Raw genomic sequence first — 26,925 nt, 5'->3', positions numbered from 1 at the left:
ATTCTGCAGTGATTTGCGCAAGTCAGAACTCTGGATTGCCACTGGTGTCCTCTTTTCGGAAATGCATGGGGTTCCCTGTTTTCCTTGGTGGCTTCGACAACCTAGGCCCAAATCTGTCGGTTGTCCACATGAGCAAAATTCCTGAAAATCTGCTCTGCCGAAAGACTTGGGGTTACCAGTGTTTTAGCCTTTTCCCTTTGCACCCACGTAGGCACATCCACACATGTCGGGTACCGTTTTCTTCGGGACACCTGTGGGAAAGCCGGAAGATAGCCATGTGTTGTGTTTGTGTGCTTTTCATAACGTTTCAAAACACTTGATGCTGCACTTTGTCACAAAACCCTTTGATTTCCCAAACGTGACCAACATTTAGTCGCTGCTTTAGGCACTACACACTTTTGTAACCTGCACAAGTCACCAACCTTTCAAAAGGTCTGCCTGTGCCCTTTCAAAAAATGTATGCTTGCCCTTCCTCACCACATTTGTTTCCTTATTTACACATGTCAAGTACTTCTGTTTAGGCCGTATGCATACAACTCCTGTGTACCATGGCTCCATTTTTGGCTTCTTGGTATTGCTCGTTTTGTGAAACATTACAAAAAATGTGTGATTTCCTAACTGGAAGAGTCGGGGGGAATGTAGTGGAGCACTGTTTTTCTCAAAATTCACAGAAGCCATTGCCGTACTGGGCCAACCATGTACACCACATACCTTTTTTTCTGTCTTTCTCCCCAAACTATGGAATTTTTTCCTACATAGTTGTTGCCTGACCTGCGCAAATCACCCCTTCCTGAACTTGGAATTTTGTCTTCTTTTCTCAGAAATGTATGCCTTTGTCTTCCCATTCAGCTTTCCTACCCTTTTCTTCCATTCCGTCCACGCATGTCCTGTTGGAAAAAAAGGCCAAAATTGCCTACCTCTCAAAACAGTTGGTAACCATATCAAAATATGGTTTTCTGGTTTCCATTTAACCTGTTCTTGAAAGCCAAGAAAATTGGGAATTCAGCACAGCAAACCATTTGTTCCTAGCACTTACAAGTTAAAAACCACAGGCTTCTTTGTACATCACTTTATTGGCATTTTCTGAAGAAAAAGAAAACTGTGGAGTGACCTAAAAGTTCTCAGCAGCCTACCATCCCCAGACCAATGGGTTGGAGGAGAGGTTTAATAGAACTATGAAGAGCATGATAGGTGCTTTAGAAGAACCCCTTAGAAGAAAGTGGGAACTTCTACGGCCATGCCTTCTCTTTGCTTGTAGAGAAGTCCCTTAGGAAGGGGTTGGCTTTAGCCCCTTTGAGCTTCTCTATGGTCATCCCATTAGAGGTACATTGGCCTTAATCAAGGAGGGGTTAGAGTGCTCCTTCCCACAAGCCAGTGAGAGTCACAGAGTATGTGTTAGGTCTCCAAAGGAGAATAACACACATGATGACAGAAGCTTCAGATAACTTGAAAGCAGGTCAGGCTCTGGTTAAACATTGGCATGACCAGAAGGCCAACATGGTTGAGGTTATTCAAGACCAGCTAGTTTTAGTTATTGTACCTACAAGGCAGAGGGCCTTACAGGACAAATGGATTGGACCCTTCAAGGTTGTGGGCAAACTTGTAGAGGTCAATTATTTGGTGGACTTGGGCAATCCCAAGGAGTCCCCAGGGTCTTGCACACTAACCGCCTAAAAGGAGGAGGTGAGAAAACCTCTAGCTGACCTCCGCAGGGGACGGCCTTTAGATGGAAAAGTAGAAGGAGTTAATCTTTCTTCTGATCTGACTCTGGAACAACAAGAGGAGTGCAAAATTCTGTTAAATCAGTTTGACCCTCTGTTTTCACTAAAACCAGGCTTGACCCCTTGAGGCCAGCATGATATACTCACTGGTCACAGTTTCCCTGTCAAAAGCAGGGGTTACAGAATGTCAGACCATGTAAGAACCCACATAAAGGAAGAGATCAAGAAGATGCTTGACCTTGGGGTTATAGCGCCATCTACAAGTCCATGCGCTAGTCGAGTTGTACTTGTGCCAAAGGCAGGATCCAAAGAGTTGAGATTCTGTGTGGACCATAGAGCTCTTAATTCAGTCACCACGACTGATGCCCATCCTTTACTTAGGACAGATGAGCTGGTGGACAGACTTGGTTCAGCCAAGTTCCTCAGTACATTTGACCGAACATCAGGCTATTGGAAAATAGCTATGATAGACCATGGCAAGAAGAAAACAGCTTCAACCCCAGCAGGACTCTACCAGTTTAAGGTTATGCCTTTTGGACTAAAGAATGCACCTGCTACATTCCAAAGGATGGTGAGTCATGTTCTGAATGGGATGGAGGACTCCTGCATGGCATACTTGGATGTCATTGCAGTGTTCAGCCCTACTTGGAAAGAACACCTTGGCCACCTAGGATATGTTTTGCAGGCCCATCTGACCATACAGGCTAGTAAATGTCACATTGGTCATAGTAAAGTGGTCTACCTTGGACATGAGGTAGGAGGAGGTGAACTAAGGCCTTTGCCTAGCAAAGTACAAGCTGTACAAGACTGCGCCACGCCTACTACTCAAACCCAGGCGATAGCCTTCCTAGGTCTCACAGGTTACTATAGGAACTTCATTGAGAACTATGGGACCATAGCTTCTCCCTTGAATAGGATGATCTCACCCAAATTCCCCAAGAAGGTCAGGTGGAATGAGGAGTGCACAAAAGCATTTGAAGGACTTAAAGCCCTTTGTCAAGCTCCAGTCTTAAGAGCTCCAGAATACAACCAATCCTTTATTATATGAACAGATGCTTCCAATACAGGTATAGGTGCAGTTCTGAGTCAGCTGGATGAGAAAGGCAGGAACACCTTATCTGCGTCATCAGTAGGAAACTGAAAGACCCTGAAACAGGCAACCATAGAACGTGAATGTTTTGCCATTGTGTGGTCTTTAAAGAAGTTTAGACCATACTTGTATGGATCTACTTTTGTAATTCAAACAGACCACCAACCCTTGGGATGGTTAATGCAGATGAAGTGGGAAAATCCTAAATTGCTAAATGGTCCATCAGCCTTCAGGGGATTGATTTTACCATAAAACACAGGTCAGGGTGTAATCACCAAAATGCTGATGGTCCCTCCAGAAAGTATGACCGACTGGAGTAAGGAGATTCATCCAGGGGTGGATTAAATCCTCCTGTTCCTTATTCTGGAGGGTGCGGGGGGTGTTGGGGAGAATTCTCACAAATGTGCTAATTCCTCTCTACCTTAGAGACCCCCAGCTCTTTTGCTGGACTTTAGGACTTTTTAATGTTTAACCTGGAGAGAGGGATACCCTTTTTCTCACTCTCGTATTTTTCTGTGATTTGGGCTGTGTGTTTCTTTTTACTTTGGAGTCATATGCATCATCTTTACATGGTGGCACACAGCACACAGTGACACAGGGAAGTCTCTCAGATTTCCCAAAGGTTTAAATACCTTCTATTGATTAAACTACTGTTTCCAAGAGCAGTGAAGTGAAATTGACCTTACATACATTTGTAACTTTCTAGACCCAGCACACACTTTTTTTTACAATATGGTGCTGGAGGGGTTACTTAGTACCCCTTTGTCTAGTTTCTCATGTAACATTTATATGTTACCCTTTCTACAATTAATGGCAGGTTGCAGTGGTTTACTTTTAACTACCGGGGTGTGTTTTTACAGTGGGCTGTGTTCGCAGTTGCAGGTGCAGTAAAGCACCCTTGGGTGCCATTTTTGTCAAAATGGCTGCGGTCGTCTTTTTTCGCCATTTCTTGCTGGAAAGGTCCTTTTTGAGCTTTGCTCTGTGCGCCAAACCAGGTTTGGTCCCTTTGTTTGTTTGGTCTTTGGTGGGATTCACAAGTGAAGCCCGCCTAGGGCTCCAGAATGTCTGGCCCTTGAGGAAGTGAGGGAGGTGCCTGAAACTCCCTGTGCTTAATTCCTTTAGTTACAGGAATGCACCCAAAGGTGATTGGCAAGCTGGTTGTCCAGCAAGGACAGCCACCCTGCTTTGTGATTGACAGCTAGGCTGGAATGAATGGGAGAAACCTGCATAAAAGGCAAGGCTTTTTGGCTTGGAAGGCAGAGTCGACCACTGGACGAAGGAATCTGAAGAACTTGGAAGAGATGCCTGCTGCAACTCCTGGACCATTGGTTTGCCTGGTGAAGCCCTGCTGCTGTGCTGAAGCTCCGAATTCGCCTCAACTAGTGAAGCCCTGCAAGGGCGACTTCTCCCCTTGAGTTGGTGGGACCAATCAACTCCAAAGTGAACTCGTCTGGAAATCCTCTCGGAGCTGGCTGTACTTCCTTGCTGCTGCAGGAAGTGAAGTGCCAGTGTGAGGAACATCAGATTGAAGTGCATCACTTTTAAGTCATACCCGAGCTGCTGGAAAATCCTCTGGTCTCCCAGGAAGCAGGACTGACCAAGCCTGAGCCACCTCAACAGAGTGCTGGACACCAGATGCAAGGAAAGTCCAGAGTGTAAGCCGAGAACGGTGGTGGTGCCATTTGATTTAGACGCAATGAGCTGAAACCGAAACCGCAAAGTGCCGCTGAATTGAAGTTTGCCCATTGCTGCTGCTGACCGTCCCATTGCAGTGCAGGAGTCCTCCAGACGTCCTCCCTCTTGTCCCCATGACTAAGGCCCAGGAACACCAGGATCTGCAGAGCTGCACAGGAACAGAAGCCAGCTAGAACCATTTCTTCTAACCAAAGGTACTGTAAAGTCTAAGAGAACTTACCTCTTGTTGTGTAGCCTTACTTGCTCTCAGTTGAGACTTATCTTGGTTGCTTCTCTAGAGTTGCTTGCATCTTCTATCCCTCACAAGCCTAAATAGCTTGTGTCCTACATTGATTCTACTTTTTTCTACAAAGACTTCTAAAACATTGTGCAAGAGGTTTACTTACCTGCAAGAAGTGCTTCAGCTCACCTAGACTTTTACCCAATTGACATTGGCTGGCCTGGCTCCCTGAATGACATCTTCCCTCCAACTGTTTTTGACCTTCCTTCCAGGAAGGGGTTAACTCACTTTACATTGGGGTTTTCAAAAGTACTTACCTGAATATTTGAGTGATCTCCTGTTTTATTTTATAACCCTTTCCTTTGACACTCAGCTCAGTATTGCTCTAAAAGTACCAGTGATATATTAATGTCCACAGTGTCCTAGCTATTTAAGTCACCTGAGGGTGTAGGCAGTGTTTGCTGATTTAGAGAAACTAAGAGTGTGTATTTTGGAGTGCATTTGTGTGTTACTGTTATATTGCCCCTTCTGAAGAAGGCTTATTCAAACTGACTTAAACTAATACTTTTTTAATCAAGAAACCTTGATTATAAGTGTTTATTTGGATACTTGTCACATGAATCTCTGTGTAACCACCCTACTACCAATGTGTGTAGTACAGACTTATACCAAGACTTATACCAAAGGTTGGGTTCCTATTGACAGGAGGCCAAGGTTGTTGTAGTGCACCCAAAAGGTACTGTTCCAAATCTTGCCTAAACATATACGAATCTCAGAAGCTGACATTTATGTAATGTCAGAGAACAGTAATGACATTGAAGGACTATGCATCTTGGGACACAAAGTGTAAACAAAGTTTTAAATAGGTTCTGCAGATGTTGATATCACTGAGCTTCATGTGGACACAGTTTACATGTCAACCTCAAGAATTCAAACAAATTACCATCATCATATACTTGGCCCAACTTCTATGTTTCCGCTTTTGCTATGGCAACCAGTGAAGTATGCGGTTGTTACTTGTCGATACAGGGTTTTTGCAGAGGAAAGAGTCTTCACAAAGAAGATTAATCCTCCTCCAGGTTATTGATTACCTTTCCATTTCTGCATTACCTGGCTCACTGTTGGCAGTGTGATAGCAATTGGGAGTTTTGTTTCCATACATAGAAGATTACTCGGCGGAATCAGAGAAACAGCATTCTTCCAAATTAGGGCTTGCTTGCGACTTTCTTCCCGATCGGCCTTAAGACAGTAATGCAACGTGTGCAAGGTGTATGCACTAAGATATTTTTTATTATCCAAATTCACCCACCCATGTGTACTGAACTCTGAAGAACGTCTAATGGGATCTTTGCCTTTACTCCTTTTCCTATAAGAAATCGCTGAATATTTTGTTTATTTCTAATATTAATCAACCTGGAAGCGGAAGAATACTGAATGCATATAGTAATTTAGGGAGTAAAGTCATTTTAATTGCATTGATCTTCCCCCAGAGTGTCACGTTCAGTTTTAACTCATTCCTGCGCAATGCACTTATCTCTTCACGCTTTATCTGAAAATTAGTCAGAAGTGGGTGAACACCTGGATGCTCGGGTACTGAAAACCCTTATTGGCCCATGCATTATGCATACTCCAAATAAACCCCTATGGCATGAGGCCTTAATAGGGAATATTTCAGTTTCTATAGCATTAACTTTATAAACTACACATTGACCACTCCCATCAGTTCGTGAAAGGAGCGCTCCGAATCAGACAGTAGAACCGAAAGGTCATCCGCAGAAAGTCATACTTTTGAGGTGATTAGCATTGGTTATTCCCTTAATATTAGGGTGTCCTCTAATCAAGAGGGCTAGAAGTTTGATGAAGAGATCAATTAGCAGAGGGCACAACAGGCAGCCCTGCTGCACACCTCATAGTATTAAATGAACACAATGTAAACCCATTAACAGTCACTTTTGCAACACTTCATAAAGCCGTAAAAAGTTGCAAGCACTAGGTGCTACAATTTTAAGCAAGACTTGTAAATAAACCCAGTGCACACTAGCAAACGCTTTTTCAGTAACAATGCTCACTGCAGCACTTGCTTCCACACAATTTTTGTTTGGGTAAATATTATTTATCTGTTTTTTTTATCTTTATTGTCTTGCCAATAATTGTTACAAACAAATCATCAACTGTGTAAGCACTAATAATGTTGTCCAACCATACAGTAAAACCTAATTAAACATTATCCACAACTTTCCCACCCTATGCCTCCCTCCTTCTTTTAACTGAGTTTGCCTACTACTCTAGAGCCGTGAAAGTGTGTGAATGCCTCCTAAGATGCAAGCATGTCTTTATTCACAAGGGTGCTACCACAGATGGGCTTACTGGTTCAGTGTGTGACTTCAGGGCAAACAAAGTCCGTCAGTGCATTCCAAGATGCAATATCCGCCTCGGATCCTGGCCACTGCGCACTGCCATATTATTGTTTCGGCTAATGCCCATTTGTGTAGATCACGCCACCAGTCTTCTATCCTGGGGCCCGTTGGGGATTTCTAGGACATGGAAATTCTGTGCTTAGCTAATATGTACGTTAGATCTTTCATCTTATGTATATAGCGTGTGTTTTTCGGGTTGTGAAAATGTACGGAATAAGCCTGCAGCTGGGGACAATTTAAGTCCGCCCATGCTCATTCTGGTTGCAATCCCATCCCAGTAATCCAGTATAGCCAGGCAGGTCCAGAACATGTGCAACTTTCCTGCCACTCTGGCGCTGCATCTAGGGCAACCCTGTTCGGACGAACCTGGGAAATTGGAGATTCTCAACGGTGTCAGGTATGCCCTGTGTGTTATAAATAACTGAATAAGCTGCAGTTTAGCGTTCCTAGATCCTCGCTTACGGTAATATAGCCCCTTTGACCATTCACAGTCCTTAAAGGGACCACCCAGGTCTGTTTGCCACTTTCCTCTGACTGCAAGTTCTGAAAAGGGCCCTCCGGTCAAGAGCATTTTATATATCCTAGACACTGCGTGTCCACTCACTGCCGCTTCACACATGAGGTCCGCTATCATTTGTATTGACCATTTCGCTCTAGGCTGGCCATCTGCGTGCTATTGCGCCTGTGACAGTGTGGTACTGTAAGAACTGGCCTTGATGTAGGCCAGTGCTATCCTTGAGCTCTTGGAAAGGCATGAAGGAGTTGCTTTCTATTAGGTCACCTATCGTTTCCCACATGTTTTCCCAGATGTTCAGCCTCATCTGCAGCCTGTCTGTGACTACAGAGACCACGGGGATATGGGTCGAGAATAGGCAGCCCTCTTGAGTAGCTTGAATGCTCTATTCCAGAGCTGTATACCCAGTGTTACGAGATGTGGGCTCGGACTAACTCTGGACGGTTTCATCCACAATAGTTCTCGCAAGTTAAAATGTGGTATTGCTGGTTGGAGCAAATGAGTGTCCAGGGTGGGTCAGTCTGCCAGCCAGCCACGAACTGTAGCTGCCAAGCAAGAAAGTAAAGTACGAATTGTGGTACAATAGAAAAGAGGGCAAAAGTAGAAGGCGGATCACATACATTGAGGCAGTAAGCAAGAACAAGACTCTGGATCGGGGCCGTCAACAAGGCGGAAAGAAAGTTCAGGGGTGTATACGAGGACTGCACATCATGAACTGCAGCCAGGCTGCATGGATTACTCAGCATTAGAATGAGCGAGAAGAGTGGGGGGTATAGATGCAAGAGCATGGTCAGGCAGAAAGGCAAGTACCCAGCAACAGGAATGAACAATTAGAGGGTAAACACAGATCAGAAAGTGAATGTGGAGAGGGAAAGGAGCAGTGAGGTGAACCAGCAGATGAGCGAATGCCACTAGTGAAAAAACAACCTGAGAAATAGGAGTGCCAAGTTTAAGGAATGCATGGTATCAAAGTAGTGAAGACAGACAAGTGACCACAGTTCAAGGGTGTTTGGGTTTGGTTAGAAAAATGCCTATCTAAACTTAAAACTAAAGATGAGAGCAAGCTACGACCATCAAATAATAACGCAGTCCTAGTGGTGTATTGTCAAAATAAAAGGGCTTATACTAAAAAACCTATTGCCAATACTTACAACTAAATACAAAAATGTGTACAGGTAAACTGGTTTCTTAAAGGAAAATCAATGTGAAACTTAAATGTCAGAATGGCAAGTATATTTGGTGCTAGGTCTCCCCTTCCCCACGTTTGTATCGCACGTGGGTTTAAGGTGTACCTCTGATACTTGGACACACACTGCTTGGTGAGCACTTCGGCAGCTTGCTCTGTCCTTCAGAGTTTCTTTGGGTTCACAAAACACGGTCTCTTCCATCTCACGATAGCTCACAAAGGCCTCCCCTCATTCGGGCTCAAGCCTCTCCTTATCACTCAACAATAGTTCACCATTGGCTCCCCTCACTCGGGCTCAAGCCTACAATGTCTCTGTATCCTTCAATTTTCTGAGGGTCCCTACCCCACGCTTTTTCTAGCACTCTGGTATTTGTAGTTTCCTAAACACAGTTCACTTTCACTTTCATTCCCCTCAGTCGGGATCAAACAATTCAACTTTGGGAACTTTCTTTGGCCTTCCTCAGTCAGGCGTAAGCTGTTATTGACACTTTCTTTGGCTTCTCAAAGCCGGGCACAAGCCGTTCAACTTTATTATGGTTCCCTTCCGCTCGGAACCTCAAGCGCTGTCTTGTAATATTGATTTTGTTCTCTTTAAAAGTTCATTAAACACTTCACCGAGACTTTCGATTGGGCCGTTTTCCCTTCGCCTGAGCACTCAGTTACTATGTATCCCTCTATCTGCGCTGGCTCCACTCGAATTCCGCTTTTACTCAGCACAGCCTTCAATTCCTGGTATACTGTTGCAAGCACTCCGCTCTACGCAAACCAGGCTTTCATCTTCATTGCTTGACTCACCGGTTGCGATGGGAGACTTGTCACTTTCACTCTTTCCCTCTGTAGTCAAGACTACGGCTCTTGTTCTGCTGTCACCTCCCCAACTCTGCCGTTCACCCGGGAGGGCAGCTGCTAGCCTCGTGACACTGGATACAATTGTTTGCTTCCCACTGGGCTAGCTTGAATAACCTTCTGGAGTCTTGGAATTCTCGCTTTCTGGCAAAAAGGCGATTCCGCTTGCAGCCTCTCTCCCCTGCTTCTCCAGCCTCCTGCGTTTCTTTGCCTGGTTAGCCACCTCTCTGGGCAAACAGCTCCTTCCTGTGTACCTCCTTGCTCAGAGTGCGCTTTTGTGCTCTGCCTTTTATCCAGGTGGGGGGAGTCAATGGGTTGCAGGCGTAGATGATTGGGGTGGAGTGCCTGATCCTGCCGGGCCTTGTTAATGGGACAACATGGTGGTGGTCCATTGGAACTAATGGCCCATGAATTGCCATGTGTAATCCTCATTAATCCAGGTGTGTTCTTCCTCGTCTCAGTCATGTCAGTAGGGTAGGGTAGGATTATGGTAGTTGTAGTGTTTTGAAAAATGAGGAGGAAAATAAGTCAGAAAGGGTTTCAAATAGAATGGATCTTTCGTATAATGTTTCTTGAGAGTTGTGCCTGGGAAGGGGGAATTGGGGATAGTGAGTGGGGGATTTCCCATTGCTACATGTAATGGTGGTTCTATATTTTAGAGAAGGGCATAGTTGGGATGAGGTAGAGGTAGAATGACGGCACCCTACAAAAGTTGAGGGGACATCGGGTAAGGACATTAGAATCGGGGAGGGGGGGGGAGACACCCTGTCTCGCCTAATAGTGTTCTCCTCTTTTGATACTCCTCCCCGAACTTTCCACCCAGCTTTGGAGAAGGGGGACAGACCCTTGGCTTTTTACACAAGACAGAAGTGAGAGAGTGAAAGCAGAGTGGCACTACTGCAGGAATGGCCTTACCTCGATAATTTCTCTGATCTCACAGCTCGTTTCCAGTGACTCCAACTTGAGCTGAGCAGTCCCCACAGCACGATCCTGCTTAAAAAGGCCTCTAGAAAAAAATACATAGAAAAGTTACTCAAAAAGCTATGTGGTGACAAGATTAAGAGAAGCCCTTTCCACCCAGAGGTACTCTAGACAAACAATGAAAGGGTAGTACAGAGACACCGGCAACAAGAATTTACTATGAATGCCATAGTGATGATGCGTGAAGCAGCAAGCAGCACACTACATCTCCTCAGGAAGTTTCACAAACATTTCTCCCCTAAAGAGGGTTCAACCCCTCTAAGTTCAATGCCCAATTGTAGGGCTTAGCTCTCACTGCTCGCCCGTAGAGGAAACGTTACCATACCGGCAAACATTCCTGTGCTTTAAAGGGATCCATAAGCAGGACCGTAAATACACCTCCCAAGTAATGCTTAGTTACAGGACCCAGGTCCACAGACAGAACTCCCTTGTACAGGCTTTCATGGCAGCCCAACACCGTACAATCTTACACGTTGTCCCATTTCAGGAATGAGAAGCTCATGAGCCCAACGATACCTCTGTGCATCCCTGAAACCAGGTAAGCCAAGCACAGACTGTGGGCCATATAGCCCCTATCGATGCTCAATCAGGATAGTAAAATCCTCAAAGCCGTGCTGGCTAATAGGCTTAAACGAGTCATCGGCAGACTGATACACCCCGCCCAAACGGGTTATGTCCCTGGCAGGAACATAACCGACAATCATAGGCGACTTCACCACATTATTGACCAAACAGAGAAGTACCCCGTCGAGTTGGCAATTGTCTCGCTGGATGCGGTCAAGGCCTTCGATTCAGTGAAGTGGCCCTGGCTGCTGGCGACCTTGAAAGAATACGGGATGGGGCTGGGGTATCTGAGATGGGTCAAGATGTTATACAGCTCCCCAATTGCCAGGGTTAAAACGGGCACTACAATCTCAGATAAATGGCAACTTAGCAGGGGCACTCGACAGGGTTGCCCCTGGTCGCCCATGCTATATATCCTAGTGTTAGAGCCATTGGCAGTCTGCCTCAGACAACAATAAGGGGATATAGGGATCCGCACTACAGGAGGTACGCATCTTATATCATTATATGCCGATGACATGCTTTTATATCTGTGCTTCCCATGGGAGAACCCACAATATGTCCTGGAGGTGATGGAACGTTACGCTACCCTCTCGGGCATAGCAGTGAACCCCAGGAAGTCCGGTGTGTTCCCCCTGGGGAGGTATAGAAGGACCCCACCGAGAAGCCTACCGGATTTGCCAATACCATGGCGAACTGAGACGTTTTGATACCTATGTATCGATATATACCACACGACGGGGGCAGAACACAAACACAATACGGAGAAGGCAGTTGAAGGCATTAAAAATAGCATAGGATTTTGGTCCAGACTACCCCTGGCCATGGTGGGGAGAGCGGCTCTGCTTAAGATGGTAGTCCTGTCCAGACTGTTACACTTTTTTTGTAAACATCCCGTATGTGATCCCTAAACGCTTTTTTGCCAAACTCCATAGCCTGTGCAGGGGTTTCATATGGCACAATTCCAGGAGCAGGGTGGCCCTCTGGAAACTACAAAACTCGTGTGATAGGGGGGAGAGGTATAAACCTGCCGGGCTTTGAGTTATATTACTTGGCGGGACAGCTGCCATATGTGGCCAGGTGGCTGTCTGAAGAAGAAACGGCTGAAGCCAGGCTGGTGCGTAGGGATCCTGCCCCCTTCTTCCTCAGAGAGACAGTGTGGTTGCCTAGACCAAAGGTACTAGGAATGGCAAGACTGTTGGTGCTTGGCTGGGAAATGTGGCGTAGAGCATGGCAAACTGTGGGAGACCCAGCCATGTTCCCCCTGCAGGTGCCGTTATGCGGGGAAGACTCCCAACTGATAAAAGGGGTCCGTAGATACTGGGAACCGATGGGCCTGGCCACCCTTGGAGATATATGGCGGGGGGGGGCGTTGGGGCATTGGACTTTCAGAGACTAATGGAGGACACCGGGGTGCATAAAGGCCAACACATTACTTATTCTAGAATTAGTAAACGGGTGAGAGAAAGGTGGCCTACAGCAATGCTTGCGGAACGAGATGCTACCATAGAGACGATGTATGATATCTCAGAGGGTGGGCATGAAATATCTTGCATATATGAGATGCTGGGGGCTAGGGTGGGGAACTGCTCCAACTGAGGTAAGATTGGGAAGAGGAGGTGGGTGAACCCATGTCGGATGGACAATGGGATAGAGCCCAAAGGTGCCCGAAACGCGAGACTTCAGCAGATCCAATTATATGTCACCCATATGGCATATTTGACCCCGGCAAAATTGCCAGGTTTAGTGGCCCAGCGATACAGAAATGCCCTAGGTGCGGGGAGGAGGAAGCCAGAATGATGCACATGTTTTGGGCTTGCCCGGAGGTGAGGAGGTTCTGTACAGAGCTGAAGATACGCTTAGCAGGGAAAGAGGTTACGCTGGATGTGGAGTCAGCTTGTGCAGGTATGCTTGGGGGTTTTACCAGACCGTGCAACCTGAGGCACATTAGTAAGATGAAGGACCTGGCCTACATCTTGGCCAAAAGGAGAATTGCAATGTGCTGGAAAGCAGCCCATCGGCCTAGAATTGAGATGTGGTGGGCAGACCTCATGAAGTGGGCGGAGGCAGAAACAGCTGCTTGGCATGAAGCAGTCACCGGGGGGTGGAGAGAAGAGGTGGGACCCCTAATAGCATGGAGGCAATTGGTGGCCTCGATGGTGGGTCCCTCCCAGGCCGACCACAGTGATGATGACACGGAAGAGACGATGGCAGTAGACACGCCTGAAGATGAGTAGGTGGATGACACGGATGCAGGGGCTCGAGTTAGGGGGGGGGGAACCGAAGAGTGCATTCTGCAATGTAATGTTTGAATTTTAATCACGAAAGTCCTTATTGTTTGTAATGTTTGGAGTGTTGTTTATAAAATGATAAAAAATATTTAAATAAAAAAAATTAAAAAAAACTCTTGCATCCCTCCTCAGCAGTGACCGACTTTTCCTGGTATAATGCACAATGAATCTGAAATGAGACACTTTCACACAAGCCATTAGGGTCCATTCCTAGGAGGGGTCACCAATGTTCTTCCTTTGAATGTATGTGACATTGGTTGGGGCACTAGGCAAAGTTTCCAGGAAACTATGCAATTGCCGCTCCAGTACTCGGACTTCAAACAGATTTACATTGCCTAATGTGGGCAGTCTGTAAATGTTCCAGTTTATTACGAGATCGTTTTATACTGATGTGCTAAGTACCCTTATCCATTACTGTCTTCATTCAATTAGGTCTTCTTTGCTCACGATTGCCAGATCAGTACCAGATGAAAGTCAGCTACATCAGTGCTAGATGAAAGTCAGCTACATCAGTGCTAGATGAAAGTCAGCTACATCAGTGCTAGATGAAAGTCAGCTACATCAGTGCTAGATGGAATTCTGCATTATTATTTACTTGTGTTTTAGTTAAAAACTTTACACACAATATTAATAAAAGACAATAGGATATAAATATAAATGTAATCATAATCACAACAATATCGATATCAATACACAGTCATACATATATACATATTCACTGATGAGAAACGCTGCTAAAGGGACATTATGGTTAAGCTGCCCTAGTAAAAACCTGTGCAGTTCACTCACAAAAAACATTCTTAAAGGGACGATACGCTTCAGTTGCCCTAAGAAAAACCTATCAAATTCAGTGCAACAAGTACTTGACAGGAACATTACACTTTGCACTAATAACAACCTATCCACTTTATGGTTACAAGTAAAACCAAAAAACCCCACAAATTCGCAACAATTAACAGTTGTGGTAACCTAAGCAACCATAACCGGCGGCACCACTGTGCACTGCTAAGACTAACACCCAAGACATCAAAGATGACATCACAAATGTCATTAATGACATCACTCATGACATCACATGTGAAATTTTGATGAAGTCCCTACAAGGGGATGTGTTTATAATGTTGCTTACATGTCGTCATGGGTGATTGTTGAATGTTAAACATGTCATAATTATATTTTTGAAGATGTACTGTACAACATACTAAACCTGTGGGCACCATGTGAATGTGCACAGCCGGCTCAGAGCATGCGTCTGGTCGCGGACAACCGATGGCATCCAACCTCTTCAGAAAGGCAAGGCCCATCTTACATAGCGGTACCATTCAGCAAACACAGAACATATGCAAGCAGCAGCATGTACATGAATTGCAAGGTAAGCGGCAGTAGATGTACAAACACTGTACTTATGAAGCAAACAGCAGAAAGGCATAGCGACTACACCATAACGGAATGCACCAACAGCAGAAATGCATAGCGACTACACCATAACAGAATGCACCAACAGCAGAAAGGCATAGCGACTACACCATAACGGAATGCACCAACAGCAGAAAGGCATAGCGACTACACCATAACGGAATGCACCAACAGCAGAAAGGCATAGCGACTACACCATAACGGAATGCACCAACAGCAGAAAGGCATAGCGACTACACCATAACGGAATGCATCAACAGCAGAAAGGATGTCCCCCTTCTACAATCTTACCTCACTGCTACTGTGCATGGGAACAAAGAAGGAACGGCCAGATTAAGGACAGGAAAGTACTAAGACCAGAACATCACTGCAATGTAGCAAGCACACTATATTTTGTCTGATTGTGCACGTGATGAACTATAGAATAGTGCAGAAGCAGAAGGTTTTTTTTTCTGGTACGTAGCAATTGGAAGCACCTTACTGTGGCGGCAAGAACATTTCCCTCATGCCGCAATGACTTTCAATACTTACCACATTGGTACTCACAGTAGTGTGAAACAAATTGTGTAGTATATATTGCTTCATGCACTCCTAAAACATTTTATTTTCCGTAAGAGAACATATTGGAAAGGAAAGCAAGGCAGCACACGCGGCACCCCTTCCACAACAGCATACGGGCATAGGAAAGGAAAGAAAGTAGCAAAATGGACAGACTGGAAGCCAAAATGGAAGAATTGGTGGCCAATTACGCCACCTTACAAGATTGCGTAGAAGGGTATATTGTGGAATAAATGCAACAGGACTGCCAGACCTGCACGTGTACCCCTTCCCCATGTCGAGCCAGTCATCCCCACAAAATACCTGTGATGGGAGACGGTACAGTGATACCTCAATCTCTTCCTCCCCTCACAACCAACTTGTGGGTAGTCCCCAAATCCCCACAATAAGTGCCCACTTCTGCTAGCCCTTTACTTTGCTAATGGTGTCTATTAATGTGTGTAACTAAACAGTGATATTGAAATAGTTGCTGAGTGTAAATGTGGTATTGTTTGTTTTTTTAAAATTCCGTTATGACCGTGCGGCACACAGTCCTCGGACGAATGACAGCAATTAAGGAAATGGTGGGTGTCCTTCGGACACAACACCTGCCGGGCCTATCCGCAATGAAAATCGAGGCATCCGTACCATGCTAGCACTATCCGCATTTCCGCATGTTGTACACCACCTATAATTGCATGTGAAAGCGGACGTTTGTTGGTTGCACAAGTACACAAGTGTATGTGTTCCTGTGTGTCCTGGTAACACCGCCACTGTGCAGCATATCTGAACAAACTTTATTTAGCTTGAGACATCCAATCACGTCCTACAGTTAGCTATACAGATGAACATCCCACCTGCTATACCCTGTAAACAACAGGCGTTTTAGGAAATGGTCAGCGCATGTTTGTCGCACTATTATTCAGTAGTCAAGTGGCAATGGTGTGCATCTGACACTTATTATGCTCATGCGCACAACGTATTCCGCCCAAAAGGGTGCTGCGGACTGCCGTCCCAAGGGACAACAGTGGCAACGTCACTAGGCGACCACACCCACGTGCGTGGGCCCTTGTTTCGGGGACACAACACGGAGACTCGGACAAAGGAAAAGTACAGTGTTGTGCAATGTACGGAGTGTTTACCGGAAATTACACGCTTGCAAACACACCAGATTGTTTATGTAGGCCTGTTTTCCGGGTGCAAGTTGCGCACAGCAGCGCTACAGAAGGCTGCACCCCAGAGCTCCTCCGCAATGTGTAGCTTTTCAGAGCACAGTAGCAGGCCACATAGGTTTGGCCTGTAATTGATGCTCAGGACACTCAGTGCTGCAAAGACACCCATGGAACCAACAATATGTGCATGTCAGCGCACTTCTGCTGCTCTATGAAGAGTAAAATGTGCTCCACAGCCATTCTGTAATGGTGACCGCCCCCTGACAGATGCAGACAAAACTGCATTGCTGCTGTGGGTGTGGTGAAGGCTTTGCCTTTTGGGTGCATGCCCTACAGCCTTTGGCAATGCTCCCAATAGTCTACGCCTTGACCAGCCGAATGATCTTCATGGGGATATAACTAGGCAGCCCCAGGATCCATCACCAGAATTTCCCTTCGGTTATTGTTAGCAAAGATTTCATAATTGTTATGACATTTTCCCTCCATGTGTACACCCCCAAACGTTTAGCTGCTGTTTAGACACCATAGACTGACTAGCCATCATCTGCACTCCTCTGGGCTTTCGCTCACTTTTATGGGGAAACGGACATGCCCTTAAGACAGTCAATGCTGGGAGACTTTCCCTTAGTCCTTTTCCACTGTTGCAACTTTTCTGCAACATGTAACAAGTACACAATGTACCTTCCAATACAGTGTACTTGGGTCTGTATTCATTTCCAAAGGCCTTTGATACTCCCGATGGACTTTTTGTGAGATGTGCAGATGTGTCATGGACAGGGCTGGTGGCAGCTATCTTTTCGTATTATTTTTAACCCTTTCCTGCCATGTTAGCCACGTTTGGCACAAATAGGTAGCCTGGCACCAAAATGGCCATGCCACAAGGTTCTTTGTCCTGTCCTTTGGCCATCCTGCCCCTTCACCTTCCCCAGGTTGAGTCGACCCGGGCAGTCTTTATTTGGCCACGCATTTTTCGTGAAACAATGCTTTCACGGGCTTCTGCATGCCTTGTGTGTGTGCCTCCAGGATGTGTGCTGGAACGTCTGAGTCCAATACACATCCTGGGTGCCAGAGAGTCTGGAGTGCCATGAATGACTGGGACCACCGTGGTCCGTGATTGGTCCACGTATCGAGTGTGTTTGTGAGCCGATCTCCCATTGGGTCCTCTCCGTTTTGGTGCGAAGGGAACTTTGCAAGAGAGGAGGCCAAAAACACCCATACCATGTCGATCTCTGGAGTCCTCACTGAACGAAGGATAGGATCCAAGTATCCTGAAACTACGAAGCCGAGTCGAGGAACCGCTGGAAGGTTTGGCACCCTGAGCCCGCTGTCATCCCGTGGGACCCCTCTGCATCTGGTCGTCCTAGAAGGTCTGCGAAGATGCTTCAACCCATTACAATAGTGGGACCAATTATTCTCGGCACCTTCACCAAAACCTGCATGTAAGCTTTCTCGGAAGTGTCCCTGGGCCAACCAGTGGACTGACCAGCTTACCCAGTTGCTTTGCTCTGTCGCCGCCGCCATTTCAAGGAGGCCCTCTAAACTTGGTATACGGCTAGCTCTGCGTCCACGGCACCCTTACACCGAATTTTGTACACTTGGCATTCCAAGGTCTGAAGTGATATGAGTGCACGAGGACCGGAGCATACGTGGTTACCGTGTTGCCCTGACGCAGCAACAACCTTTGCAGGTGCGCTGCATTTGTGACCCTCTTGCCCCTGAACCCTGCTGCAGTGAAACTGGGTCGATTCATCCACCAGGAGCAGAGAAATCACCACTGTCCTGTTTGGGAAACATCATTGCATCTTCAGAACTGAAAGCCGCAGAGACGTCCTTTTTGTCGTGTTCGCACCAGCAAGCGAAGTGGACTGGCGAAGTTTGGGTCCTAGTGCGCCTGGGACCGGTAAGTACTTCCAACACTAACCAGTGACCCCTAGCGCCAGGGCCCATTTTTAGGCATGAGTGGCTCCTGAGGTCCCTCTCCTTTCCACTGCTAGTGCGAACTAGTGTCTCCATCCCGCACTCTGGAACTACCTCTGCCTTCAAGTGGAGGTCCTCCCTGAATAGTGGGAACTTATTCTTCATCTCCTCATCCACCTTCCTGAGCTGCTAGAGACCCCTGAAGAGACCCCGATTTGCCCATTGGAACAACCGTGTGCGCTTGCATTGCATGTACTATTGAGCACAAGGCTCCTCTCTTCTTAGGGCTTGGACTGCATCTTAGTTAGGTGTGTTGTGGAAGTCAAAGGGACCTAAAGACTATCTGCACTGCCTGTGTTCTCCCCATCTAGGTTGTGGACATATTTCGTGCAGTTAACCCTTTGGAGCCCAGTTGTCTTGTATATGTTAATGTTAAAAGGTATTTTTATAGTGCACCGTCACCAACAGAGTTGGTCTCCAGGCGCTCAGGCGGATCTGTAAAAGGTGGACGGGGTGGGTTAGTGGGTGGAGAGGGCGTAGGAAAGTGAGAGGTGGTGTACTGTTGGCAGCTTCAGTTCGGTTTTCACCGTGCGCTGAGCTTGGGTGTGCAAATAGGATCGAAGCGGGACCTTGCGTGCTGTTGCAATCTATGTGCTGGTTGTTTGTTGTATATACATTGTATTGATAGTGTTGGTTTACTTAGCATTGCTATAATTATTTTGCTATGGGATGAGTTACAAAGGCCTTGTAATAAATGTGTCTATATTTTTGATATAACACCTGTCTGGGAGTAATTTGTAAGTGTCCTTGCTCTATGTGCTCATTGAGGTCCTTCAGTCACCCTCACCACACCTGAGACCAAGTCTTGACCACCGCCATGGCTACCTGTCCAGAGGTTACCCTGTTCCAAAAAACTAGGCTGGCCTTCTGAACCTCTGCCCACCAGGTCAGAGTTCAGAAATCCATTTTAACAGTTATAGTTTGCCATTTGTTGTCCATGCTAACCATGCTTTCCAGTCCATAAAGTATTGCAGGGAAAAAGCACTGCCCCATAGAACCTTCTGGTGCCTTCCAGAGTGAAACCCCCGGTCCTTTTCACAAAGCTATATATTGCAGCTGTCAGCTGTGCCCTCTTAACGGTGCATGCTTCCCTGCAGGTCGGATAACTCGGCTTTACACGGAATTCTACACCTAGATATTTATAGTCGTTAACATAGTAGATACTATCTCCACTGATTAGAAGTTGGGGTCGAGGGGATGCTTGGTGGAGAATAGCATCACTATAGTTTTGGTGACGTTTATTTTCAAGTGGTTTAGCTCTGCGTAGGACCATAGGGAGTTTGCAACGCAGGCAAGTCCAGAGAAAGTGTGGTCCAGCAAAACCAGGTCATCAGCGCAAGTGATGCCCTGGCAGTGTGGGCGCCCTATCCTGGGTGGCCAGCTGGGTACCTTATTCAGGGCCCTCAGCAAATCCGCCATATAGAGGTTAAATCACAATGGGGGCAGTTAAAGTTCCCTCTCCATCCAACCTCAGCCTTACTGTATTGTCTGTATACAGTCATTTTGAGAAATAAAGTAGATCACCGCGGGCATCCAAACGCTTTCATCTTATCCCAGAGTCTCACCCCGTCAACAGTATTGCAGGTGGAGCTAAAGTCTGCAAATAGACAATAGAGGCTTGGGGCTCCTGTCCCCCTTGTGCTCTCAATAAGATGATCCATGAGCCTGAGGCAGTGAGCTGTAGAGTGACCAGATCTAAAGCCACTTCCGGTCCAATATTCCCACCTGTGATGCTGGAAATGCATTGGAGGGACAGGGCCTCCGTATCCTTGTCCTTTACTGCTTTTTATCGTGTGTTCTGTTGTGTTTTCCGCACAGGAGTCCATGTGGGACTCCTGGCGGTGCAGCTCTTTCTTTTGGTTTGGTGAACAGACCCGTGGGATACCCTTATGGCACCCGTGGGTGGGGGTACAACCCTGTGCCCCTAGTGTATGTTTTTGGGCACCTGTGGGTGGCCCGCAGAGCAGGGTATGGGCTGGTGCCAGCTCCATGCCGAATTTGACAGGTGTGCAGAGTATCCTCCATTTTGGGATACCCCGGCCCTGCCATTGGGATCAGTTGATTCCTGATGGAAAACAAGATGGCCCCGGTGGTGTCTTGCTTTCTATTACCCATTACCTTGTTTTCCCAAAGTCCTGGGAAGCCCTGACTCTGTCCCTTCCCCCTGACTGGCTGTTGGGTGGAAATGCCATATATGGTGGTGCTGTGAAGGCCCGGCCAGACTAGCTGGAGCCTTCCCGGTGATGTATGTTGTGGGTACCTCCTGTGGGTGGGACCAGGGTGAATAGAGTGTGTGACGAATATGCATTCTGTGTTGTGGATGTCTAGTATCTGGTGGTCGACACAATGACTGAGACAGCCCTGCCCGAAACCGGTATGAATGCAGCTTGGAGTGTCGAATGGCTCGGTACTTGTCCCAATACACATAACTTGTTGTGAGTGTCTGGAGAGAAGTGAATGCCCTGAATACCTCAGGTGCCTGATTGGCTGCCTGCCTGCATGAATGCCCGTAGTCGTGATTGGATGCTTGAGTGTGACCCAGCGGAATGAATGGGAGATCAACAGTATATCTGGGGACCTCTCACTGCTAGGAATCGTGTTCAGAAGCTGAAGTCCACTACGACGAGTAACTGTAGTAACTGACGCTTGACCTTGAAGCCCCGCTGGACGAGAAGGAGTGCTGTTGCTCTCCTTCGCAATCTGAAAGCTGCTGTGTTTCCAAGGACTGACCCAGAGAGGACCTGGTAAGGCGCCCTCTTCCCGAGCTACGAGGGACCATTGTCCACAGCTGATCTTTGCCAAAGCTCTCTGGTAGACAGACCTTCGACAGGCTGCCGACCCGAGACGGGGACTGCTGCGGAACTCCAAGGAGAAGCACTCGGACTGTTGTCCGCCACTGTCGACGACCGCCGTCGCCGACCAGAGCCGCCGTGCTCCCGTTTGCCTAAGAACTTCAATTGATCATCGGATGCTCTCGCCTGCATCGTCATCCGCTTGTCTCCCGCTGGAGAAGGCCCGACCATCAACACGCCGAGGAGCATCCACCGGTGGGTTTCCCACCACCTAAAAACCACAGACGCCGACGACTCGACGCCCTTGCTGGGCCACAGTTCTTCATCATCTCTTTGCGGTCCAGAACTATCGTCACTGAGGTTCCCCGCACGCCTCTTCCTTGCAGGACGCCAACGCTCTGTCGTCGACGAGCACTGCTAGGAACTAAGCTGCCACTTCAGGGCCATAGTTCACCCTGTTCACCGTCGGACGTTCGACGACCCGTGAATCCCGCCTTAAAGGGAGGGCACTCATCAAAAAGGGGTGTCAATTCCCCGACACCGAACGCCGAGTTCCTCGACACCTTGCGACGATCCGTAGCTCCTGCCTTAAAGGGAGTCACTCAAGAAGGATCGGTTGACGCATCGTCGGAGAACTCTACTCCACCAGGTACATTAGGGGGTAAAACCTTAATTGGAGGAAGTAAGACTATTCAACATATGGACTGGGCTTGTGCTATACATCTTTATTTACAGGTTGCCCAGGTTGGGGGGGGGGGGGGGGAATCTCCACACAGAACTGTGTCTAGGTAACGGGGCCAGCATTCTGCCTAGTGTTCCAACCATCTTACGTTCCTGCCTATCTCTATTGCTGGTTTCCTCGTTATCAATCTGTGTGACATTTTAACCGTCCAGTTGATGCACTTTAATGTGATTCGATAACATTAGTGGTACCACTTTAGAATTGTATATATTTATCATTATTGACTTCCGAGTACAAAGTGCGTTATTGTGATCGTGTACATACCCTTGAATATTAATTATATAAAGACTGTGTTTTCAGTAATACAGTGTGTGGACATTCCTTTGTGGGGGTTCGGGGACTACACTGTACTTAAGAACCAGCCTGCATCACCTCCTGAGAAGCTAGGCCTTGATTGCTCGACCACGTACCAATAATAGAGAATCTTGGCTGGGGTCCTCTGTGCCTCTCCTCTACCATATAGAGAGCGGAAGTACAGACACCCCCCTACCAGTCTTTACACCGCCCCATCCGACCATCGCTGGAGTTGCTTCAATAGAAGGGAAGCAAAAATCTTTCCCGTGCAATCCAGTAGGGATAACATGCAGTAATTGCTCGGGCAGAGCAGGGTGCCTCTCTTATATACAGGGATCAATATGGATCTGCGCCAAGGCAGGGGTATTTTACCTTCCTGTATGATTTTATTAAATAGTATTTCCAGTAGGGACTCCCAGAAATTACTGTTCTGCTTCTAGACAATATTTGTAGAAGGCCCTCTCGTCCGGGAGCCAGAGAGGACTTCAACCCATTGAATATCTTTTTTATGGCTTCGCTATTCATAATGAGAGACCGGCCCCCAACAGGGCAAGCGGGTATAATGTCCCCACAGGTATCCACTGCTAGAGACTCAATAACAAAGTTCCTCCATATCTTTTCCTTAATAGGGTTCAGGCTCATCTTTGATCTTGCCCCCCTGCCCCCTTGCCCTACCCAGAAGAGCCCAAAGGGCACGGGAGTTACCTGGTTTTAAAGCATCTACCATAGCTTGGCATTGGGAGAGCTGTTGCTGATAACACCAGCCCTTCACCCAATTCCCATATTTATTCTCAATTATTCTAATGGACTTTAGAGTCTCTTTCTGAGTCAGAACTTCCTTTTTTACCTTTCGTACCTCCCACCTCATGAAGTGCTTCCTATCCCTTTTTCCCCCATCGTAGGAGTTGGATTTTCCTTTGACAACCATTGCTTATACACACCTTACAGGCGCCGTGTTGCAATGCAAAGGAATCAAACAAGCTCTAAAGTGGGTGTTTTTCCATTTCATAATAAGGCCTCAAGTTATTCATATTCAGGTCTCTCGCCACGTTAGTAGCCTTACCGGAAGCTCCCAGCACAGTTTTAATACCACAGTCACATGGTCGCTCCAAACGTTCCCTAGAACCTCGTATAAGAACACACTGTGTAGCAGATTAGAAGTCACAAAAAAGTAATCCAAAGTAGCAAAGTAGCACAATGGCGACCCAGTGACCAAGTAAAACTCCCTGGCTTATTCCCCACAACTCGCCCATTTAACATACATAAATCCCAGGCATGCATAAAACGCTTTCACTCATGCCTCACTGCCATGGAGCATGATAATTTGCTCACTAACATACTCGGTCTTCATAAATGTTCCGTTGCAGACTATAAGGGCATTCAAGTCTCCACCCAAGATAACAATGTCAGACCCATCTTCCGCCGTCCAATCAAAAATCAAGTCCTATACGACCTCTTGTATAGAGCTGGTTTTGTGTTGGCCAGGAGGATCCCCGCCTAGGCTCCAGAGTGTCTGGGCAGGTAGGAAGTGGGGGAGGAGTCTTCCAACCCCCTGTCGTTTGACTGCCAGAATGCCTGAATAGGTTCAGCTCCCATAGGGGGTCTGGCTGTCCTGATTGGACAGCCAAACACTCCTTTATTGCAGAGGAGTGTGTGCTGGGACTGTATAAAAGGTGAGCCTTCTGGAGTGAAAAGCAAGTTGAACGCTGGAAGCTGAAGTAACCGAAGAAGAAGTCGACGACCAGAGACGCCTGCAGACCTTTTGCTACACAGTGATACTCCGAAGAGGATGACTCCCTCCTTTTGGCTGGTGGGAACAACCAGTCCCGAAACGAACTTTGAAACAAGCCATCTGAGAGCTGCAAAAACCCCAATACCAAGAGACCTGCTGCCCATTTAGAGTGCACCATCGTGGAAAGGTCGAATCCGTCCAAATATTTCTTGAACTGCATAAGAAGGCCTACTTTCGGTCGACCCATACATGCTTTTTAAGCATAGTTGTAAAAACACTAAAACCATAAAAAATAGGAACACACTGCCCAGTTTCCTGTAAATATACAAAATCGTGCTAAATAAAAGATGTACTAATTTCCTAATCTAAAAACGTTTATGGCCTCTTGTATTCCAAGATAAAAAATGGAACTTGCGTTTGTTATCATCCTGAACCTTACACTGGGAGGGTTTTGAGCAATGATTAAGCAAGGCCCAGCCGGCCGGTTTCAAGTCAATAGTGACTTTCCTCCTCCGTCCTTTACTTTCTAAACATTTTACGTTTTTTTTTAATTTTATTACATTTGTTATACTTCCAGACCCAGGGGTAACACGGCGTAGTTACAGACAATGGGAGAATGCAATCTTAAAAGCGAACACAGAAGTACACAGGAAAAGCAGTCAATAATATTCAATAATATGCAAGGCAGTCAATAATATACAATAATATGCGAAGCAGTCAGGTATAAACAGTTAATTGGAGCGGATTAGTGCTCTAGTTCAGTTAAAACTTATTGAAGAGCCAAGTCTTCAAGAAACTTTTGAATTTAGGGAAGGAGGTTTCATTCATAATGTGGGAAGGTAGCGCTTTCCAATGTCTGGGGGCCAGTGCTTTGAAGCTACTGCCCCCTGCTTTCTCTCTTTTGTATCTGGGGGTTTCAAGGTATGCGTTTTTGTTGGACCTCAGAAGTCTAGTCTGGGGCTTCATCATGACTGTGTTGTTGAGGTATTTGGGAGCTTTGTTAGCCCTGCATTTGTGGGTGATGCTCAGGGTTTTAAATAGAATTCTGGCTTGGATGGGGAGCCAGTGGTGGTCTCTTCTGGTGTTAGAGATATGTTCGGATTTTTTGATGCCTAGAGCTGCTCTGAGGGCTTTGTTCTGCATGAGTTGGAGCTTGGCTATGTTGGCTTTGGAAGTGCCCAGGAAGAGGATATTACAATAGTCTAGCTTAGACAGTATGAGTGCTCTTGCTAGAGTAACAACACAGTGTTTGGCTGAAAGGAATTTACGGCTGAGGGAGAGGAGTTTGGAGGTGTAGGAAGTGGACGAGGCTAATGTGTTTACTTGTTTAGACATGGATAGTGTTGCGTCTAAGTAGACGCCAAGGGTCTTGACTTGTTTAAGGACAGGGATTGTGGTTCCCTCAATGGTGAATGATTTGAAGGCGGGCTCAAGGGTGTTGATTTTGCTGGAGGAGACTAGTATGAGGAGCTCCGTTTTGTCGTTGTTGAGACAGAGGCTGTTATTAGCCATCCAGTTTTGGATGAGTGAGTAGATTTGGTTAACCAGGAGGGAGTCTTGTTCATGATTGCCTGAGAGAGGAATGAGGATTTGGGCGTCATCGGCGAAGTTAGTATAGATGACACCCATGGCATCCAACGCTGCAAATAATAGCTTAGTGTAGGCATTATACAGAGTGGGGGATAGGCAGGAACCTTGCGGCACACCTGCAGGGACAGGCACTGGGTCTGCTGATTCTTTGCCAATGGATACTCTGGGAGTCCTATCAGCCAAGAATGATTTGATCCAGTTGGTAGCACTCTGAGCTAGGTTGAAATTGTTTGCTAGAGTGTTGCAGAGTTTGTTATGGTCAACCTGATCGAAGGCTGTTGAGAGGTCCAGGAGCATCAGCAGACAGAGTTTGCCTGCTTCTCTAGTGGCATCCATTTGGATCTTCAGATCAAGGAGGGCTGTCTCAGTGCTATGGTTGGGACGGAATCCTGACTGACGGTCTCCTAGTAGTTGATGTTGTTCCAAATGGTTCTGAATTTGGCAGTAGGCTATTTTGTCAATTATTTTTAGGAGAAATGGGACCGTTGTAATAGGTCGGTAATTAGTGGGTATTGATGGGTCCAGGGATGGTTTTTTTTAGGAGTGGAGTCACCTAGGCTTTTTTGATACTGGTGGGGACTGTGTTTGTGAGGAAAGAGGCATTGATGAATTCGGAGATTATTGGTGTGAGAGTGGGGGCACAGAGTTTCACTAGATGGGAGGGGAATTGGTCTTCTTTACAGTTGAAGGCTTTGAGTTTCATTATGGTGTCAAATACTTCTTTGTTAGACACTGGTGTAAATTGAAATGGCGGGCCAATAGTGGCATTTGGTATGGTCGTTGATATGGTGGGTGGCGTTTTGTCGGCTAGGGGGGTTTTTTTATTATCGATTTTATTTTGCAGTAGGAGAATTTTAGATGAGAGTGCGTTTTGTATGGTGGTGCACCAGTCTTTGCTAGCGTTAGAAGGTGCTGAAGTTTGACAGGGGTTTTCGAGCTCTCTAAGGATGGTAAACAATTATTTGCTGTCGGAGGACGCATTAGTGATGCAGATGTTGAAGGCATTGGCTTTTTGGGTGATTATTGCTGATTTATATGTTTTGTTGGCTTCAGCAAAAGCTAGTGCCGATTCTGGGGTATTGTTTTTCTTGTGGAGGTGTTCGAGTGATCTTTTTGTGCGTCTTAAGGCTACAAGTTCCTCATTAAAC

General features: G+C 46.6%; 1 protein-coding gene across 3 annotated transcripts in view; it reads right to left on the bottom strand.

Annotated features, from left to right (window-relative positions):
* CC2D1A (coiled-coil and C2 domain containing 1A) overlaps positions 1-26,925 on the bottom strand; it is a 988,624-nt gene that overhangs the window by 368,024 nt on the left and 593,675 nt on the right. For all 3 annotated transcript variants that reach the window (XM_069604374.1, XM_069604377.1, XM_069604375.1), the window contains one exon: positions 10,605-10,695. In XM_069604374.1, coding sequence (XP_069460475.1) covers positions 10,605-10,695 — 91 coding nt within the window. The remainder of the gene's footprint in view (positions 1-10,604; positions 10,696-26,925) is intronic.

This window comes from Ambystoma mexicanum, chromosome 3q (genome assembly GCF_040938575.1).
Source record: "Ambystoma mexicanum isolate Mex_15411 chromosome 3q, UKY_AmexF1_1, whole genome shotgun sequence".
NCBI classification, from domain to species: domain Eukaryota; kingdom Metazoa; phylum Chordata; class Amphibia; order Caudata; family Ambystomatidae; genus Ambystoma; species Ambystoma mexicanum.
The sequence above is the reverse complement of the archived record's forward strand: the minus strand, read 5'-3'. Positions and strand labels throughout refer to the sequence as shown.